Source organism: Montipora capricornis, chromosome 9 (genome assembly GCF_036669925.1).
Source record: "Montipora capricornis isolate CH-2021 chromosome 9, ASM3666992v2, whole genome shotgun sequence".
NCBI classification, from domain to species: Eukaryota; Metazoa; Cnidaria; class Anthozoa; order Scleractinia; family Acroporidae; genus Montipora; species Montipora capricornis.
The window spans coordinates 18,711,417-18,717,652 of NC_090891.1; the positions used below are offsets into that span (position 1 = coordinate 18,711,417).

The 6,236-nt window shown below is 38.2% G+C and overlaps 1 protein-coding gene and 1 long non-coding RNA gene across 2 annotated transcripts in view; both read left to right on the forward strand.

Annotated features, from left to right (window-relative positions):
- The first annotated feature begins 1,991 nt into the window (after positions 1 to 1,991).
- LOC138016896 (uncharacterized) lies at positions 1,992 to 2,609 on the forward strand. The gene has a single exon (XM_068864062.1). It carries the CDS (start codon positions 1,992 to 1,994, stop codon positions 2,607 to 2,609), a length of 618 nt encoding a protein of 205 aa, XP_068720163.1.
- Positions 2,610 to 5,333: 2,724 nt separating this feature from the next.
- LOC138015779 (uncharacterized) overlaps positions 5,334 to 6,236 on the forward strand; it is a 2,876-nt gene continuing 1,973 nt past the window's right edge. Inside the window, exon 1 of the long non-coding RNA XR_011125638.1 lies at positions 5,334 to 5,483. This is a non-coding gene — a long non-coding RNA (uncharacterized lncRNA). The remainder of the gene's footprint in view (positions 5,484 to 6,236) is intronic.

Consider the following 6,236-nt stretch of genomic DNA (forward strand, 5'->3'; position numbering starts at 1 on the left):
TTAGGCAAATTTGTTGGAAATATTGGTTAACTAAAAAAAGCCCTCCTTTTCAACTTTGTGTACCAGAAGATGCAATTTGAATTGTCCTCCCTTTCAAATATTTCAATTATTTTGAAATATTTTTCCGAATTGTTGAACTTAGGGTTATTTTTGTCTGAAAGTTCCTTGGTTTTTATGCTGAATACATATGTTTTCACTGAAAAAGCTACTTTATAACCTTTAAAATGAGAGATTGTAAGGCACATTGTTTAGACAGGTTAATTAGTATCATGGGACTTTGAGGACCCATGTTTTCAACCAGAGGAAAATGAATTTTAAATGATTAAATTGGAGTCACCTTATAAATTATTAATTATCTTATCAAATACTACATTTGTCAACTCAAATGAACTATTCCGTTTTCGACGTACAAGCCTGACGCTTCGAATAAGGGAAATTTACTTGGCTCCAGTGGCGTGTTCTATACCAGGTATGCCTAGACTTTCCGTTGATCTGAGAAAACTTTTAATTAAGGGTTTACGGCAAACCCAGGAATTTCTTAAATGGGCTTTGTTACAGCTGTGCAGTTCGTTTTGTGTCGTTTTCCCATTTACACGCCCCGTCTCACTATACAACTTAACGTTAACTCAGAAATTACTTTAACCCAACACAAGCCAAAGCTTCGTGACGGCAAAATGTCTGTCGAGCATACATAACTCAAGTTACAAAAAACAGAGATCAACTTTGAAGACATTTTCGGCGGCTATATTTCAAACGAAGAATGGAGAACGGGGAACGGGGAACGGGAATGGAAGAATAGGATTGGGGAATGGGGAACGGGGAACGGGGAATCTTTAAAACGAGGAATCTTTAAAAGCGAGAATCTTTAAAATGGGGAATCTTTAAAAGCGGGAATCTTTAAAAATGACAAACGCATAAGTCGAAGAAAAATCGCCAAACAAGAAAGACATAACAAAGAAAGGGAGACAAACGAAAAATTTCTTTAAAATCTCTCAGAAATTAACTGAAAGTCAAGTAAGCGTAGTGTCAAAAGGGCTTCGATTTATCCCGACACCCGTGACTAACGAAAACGAAATCAAACGACAATTGTTGGCTGATTTCGAACATTTTGCGAGACGAATGGTCTCCAATACATGGAAACAACAAGGGAAAACATCCATCCCATGTAAAATCGAACTGGGTTCCACCAGTACAACTCTCTGTTGCCCTTGAAAGGTACTTGGAAAACGTCAAAGTTAGACTTGCTGAAATAACAGTGCAAAAGCCAAAATGCAATTTGTCACGCAAGGAATATATATAAGTAAAAAAGTTGAAACAAAACACGGCTATAAACCTAAAAAAAGCCGATAAAGGGAGCACAACAGTGATCCTCAATATATATAACCGACAAACTTCAAGGAGGCCTGATCCAACTTAACAACAGAGACCACTATCTGCCTCTTGAAAAACCAATGGTCACGGAAACACTGCAAAAAGCAAAAGAGCTCATTTCTCAGCTCCGCAATGACAAATATATCGATGACATGACAAAAGAATGGCTTTCACAAACTCCCAATCCACCAAGGATACCTATCTTCTATACCTTATCTAAAATCCACAAACCAAAACCGGTCGAAAGACCAATTATCTCAGATTGTGATGGGCCAACCGAAAGCATATCATCATTTGTGGATCACTTATTACAGCCTATTGCTATGCGACAAAAATCGTATATCAAAGACACAACTGATTTCTTAAGTTTCGTCGAGGAGACAATAATTCCACAGGATACTATTTTGGTATCTATGGATGTCACAAGCTTGTACACGAACATCCCACAAGAGGAGGGAATTCAAACAGTATGCAGTGCATATGAGAATTTTCACAACAATAATCCTCCTATACCATCTCACTATCTTAAAGAAATGCTAGGCCTCATACATAAAGAAAATTCCTTTGAGTTCAAAGGGGAAAATTATCTCCAGACTAATGGGACTGCTATGGGAACAAAAATGGCAGTCGCTTTTGCCAACATATTCATGGCCGAAATCGAAACCAACCTACTGAACCAAATTAGGATAAAGCCTATAGCATGGAAACGTTATATCGATGACGTTTTCTCGCTTTGGGATACAAAAAGAGAGGACCTAGATATATTTATAACACAAGCAAACACATATCATCCATCAATAAAATTCACAGCTGAGATCTCAGACACCGAAATCGTTTTTCTTGACACAGTGGTTTACAAAGGAGATAGATTTGAAATAGAATCGATCCTTGACATCAAAACCCATTATAAACAGACCGAAACCTTCCAATACACCCATTATACCTCTTGTCACCCTCTAGGTGTAAAACGAGGTTTCATAAAGGGTGAAGCTATCAGACTCTTAAGTACAAACTCCTCGAAAACAAAATTCCAGGAGGCCATCTCGAATTTCAAAACGCGACTTGAAGCTAGTGGCTATCCTAAAAACCTAATAGATGGCACACTGTCTGAAGTAAAATTTTCCGGAAGGCCTTCGACATTAAGAAAACAAACAAAAAAGACTCACGAGAGAATACTACCATTTGTCACAACATATCATCCAGCAGTTCAATACCTTAAACAACTCTTGATGCAATAATGGAGTTTAATACAAAATCAGCCAGTGCTGAATAACACTTTCAAAATGCCTCCTATCATATTATACAGAAGAGGGAAATCACTAAAAGACGTGCTCGTTAGAGCAAAACTTTGAAGACACATATTACAGCGTCGCCACGACAAAAACACTTTTTCGTTATATTCAGTCGCAACAAAAAGTAAACGGTCATAAGCCAAAAATCAATACTGAAGATTTCGAACTGCAAAGAAAATTAAAAAAAAAAAATGTTATTTGTGTCATAGTGAAGAGGAACTGATTCAGGTGTAGGTGGATGTAATTTCTCCTCCCTTACAAGCAACGAAGATATGCAGTTTAGATTAGGCGACCCGCTTCCGCAACACTTGCAGCCTGTTCATGAATGCATTATACAAGAGTGTAAAGAATGCTACTGAGCAACGGTTTCGGAACCAAGGAACATTTTCAACAAAGTAAAATAAAATTTATACATGTTTACGTGGACTTAAATTCCCTAAGGTGCGGCAATTTTTTTTCTTAATCTTTTCTTCACATATTCTTCGAATGTGTGAATGGTAATGTCATGAAACGAGTCAGCTTAATAAATGTTTCATCTGGGACCAAAGGATCGGAGGGAGATGTTACAATTCTTTCCTCTTTGTAACTAAAACCCTCATCGACAATTATTGTTAACGTAGCTAAAGGTAGAGAGAATGTATTAAGTTAGCCTGTACAAGGAAGGGTTGCGCTTTTGCAAACGTTGGCCATGTAGCACTTATTTTTCCACAGAATTAACTCTCGGAGGGTAATTTAAAGTGCTATTTTTTCCTCATGTAAACCATGTGAGCGTTAGCCCTACTAATGGAATTGGGCTCACTCAAGGACAAAGAAAAACAGTCTGACCAGGGTGGGAATTGAACGACCACGACCTTCGCGATAGATCACCGCTGCTCTACCGACTGAGATACAAGGTCAGACGAGAGCAGTTCAATTTCCACCCTAGTCAGAGTTTTCTCTCTGTCCTTGTGTGGACCAATTCCATTAGTAGGGCTACCGCTCACATGGTTTACATTGAGAGAAAATAGCACTTCAAATTACCTTCCAATAGTTAATTCGGTTAAATTAGCATTGGTTACGAGTTTTGAACTAAACATCCTTATTTCATTTGTAAGTCTTGATGAGAGGAAATGCATACGTTAAAGCTTAGGGGTGTTTGTTAATCATTTATTTAACATCGATGTGCTTCCGGCTATTTTGTTCGCTGAGAATATTTTCCACCTTTAGGAGACAATGAAGATGTTATTTGACAGAGTGCACACGTACGAAAACATTTGGTACTTTAGAAAACAGTTTCAACAACACCTTCGTTTTCTCATTCCTTTGCAGTTCCTTGCTGATACGTTTGGTTAAAATGTGTGAGGACCTAAGTACTTATTAAAGCGTATTCAAGAATGGAAACCATCGGGCATCTTGCAGTCATTATATTTTTGATGTGTGGTTTCTGGAGTAAGTAGACAACCTTTCATTGAATTAATCTATACTAAAGGTGAGTTTGCATGATTAGCCATGGGATGTCACTTTGAGTTCCCAAGAAGAATTTAATTCAATTAAAGGCCAATCATAGAGTCTTAGTTGATTTGCCAGTCTGTTTTTTTTTAGCTCAACCGGGAAGAAGCACACTGTTATTTTCAAAGAGTTAATTTCACTCCAGTGCTGGAGTGAAAAAGTGGAGTAAAATAAAGCGGAGTAAAATGTACTCCTAAGAGAAGTTAATTTAACTCCACTAAGAGTAATTTTTACTCAGTACTAGTTAATATTCAAAGGCAATGACTTTGCTAGAGTAAATTTTACTCTCCCTACAGAGTAATATAATATGCTGGAGTTAATTTTACTCCTATTTATCGGGATACTGAGTAAAGTCTACCCCACTTACTAATTCTACTTTCTGAGAAAAAAAGTAGAAGAGGATTTTACTCCTAAATATGTATTTTAGTAGGGTAAATTTAAGTTTAGCCAGTCTAAGATGTGGAATTGGGGTTGTTTTATTTTTGTGAAATCCACCGATTAATTCTTTGTTTTCAAGGAGTTGGAGTAAAAAAGTGGAGTAAAACTAAACGCAGTAAAATGTACGCCTCTTATTTAGTACTCCACTAATTAACTCTTTAACTCCCAATTGTGCCACTTATAGATTTTACTCTGTCTAACGCCAGACGATTTTACTCGTCAATGGGTAACCCCACGGGGCTGAAAGGGTTAACAACAGCTGGATTCACTCAAAAACTATGTCCCCATTAACCCTTTAACTCCCAATAGTGCCACTTATAGATTTTACTCTGTCTAACGCCAGACGATTTTACTCGTCAATGGGGAACCCCACGGGGCTGAAAGGGTTAAGAGTAGAGTATACTCCCCTCCAAGTCAACAGTTTTACAGGATTAATAGCCTGCGTAGCATGGCGGTTTTTTGTCGAGCCAATCTCCTCGCGGTTTTTCTGCCCTCGCCCGCCTTTATTACTTAGCAACCAAAACCGCCATGCTACGCAGGCAGGATTAAAATCCTGTTAATAAAGACCGGTATCTTTCCACATTTTAGTGAGGGTTAATACGATGAGCCGCTCTGAATCTTGCTGGTTTTTTCGTTTTTAATTGGACGACGCGGTAATTAAAGTCGTTATCCTCCGCGATCTTGGATAACACAGTAGAGAACACACTGGAAACTAGTGAGCCGTTTTGGTCAGCAGTCACCGGTGCAGCTCTTTACTGATTTCGGCGGGTCTTTCGGCGGTTTTACTCGAGTTTGAATCAACGATCACAATTTGTGCTGACGAGTTTTTCGTTTGTTTACTCTTTAAATGCTGATCCAAAGCAAGGAAGTGCTTACAACAACTCAAGCAAAAAGGTAAGCGTTAACTGAACCATGAACTTATTTGATGCCTTAGGCCACTGCGTACTTCTTCGACCGACACAAATTAACAAAAGTACGCCTGTTGATTCAGAAGTCGAACTTAACTGGCCCCTCCACAGCAGGTCCAAAGTCATTACCAAGAAAACCAATTGATTTTGTCAGCGATTTTTATGTAGAAGGCAAAACATGGTTTATGCATGATCATGAAGTTCGGCACATGAAACGTTCGACGTCTGAAATCAAAGCCGATCCACGGCCATCCTAAAGCCGAATTCCCGTCTAGGCCAGTTGAAAAGAACTCCTGAGCCATTCCAAATTAAACTAGCCGTTCTTAATTGATTCAAACGTCGAACTTTTCATGTATTAAGTTCGGCTCAAGAAAAGTATGGCGTCTGAATCGGGCCTTATGACAATTTAATGTAAGCTTATGTAGAATTCAGACCTTTTGCATGCACCTTTAAGTCCCAAATTTGTCAGGGAATGATATTTAATTTGGCTTAAGTGCTTTAACAAATTGGTATGTATTTCACAAGAGAAATGAAGCTTTAGATCAAATGGTTAAGCAAATGATTTGGTATTAGGGTGCTCTCACCGCAAATTACATGACGACAGAAAGCAGAAAGCTTCAGCTGTCATTTAAACTATTGTACTCAATGCAAATAGTATGTTAATGCCTGCATGAGATTGTTATTATTGGCGTTTAAAGAAAAGAGAGCCAAATTTTGATGAGTCTGCTGTTCAAACACT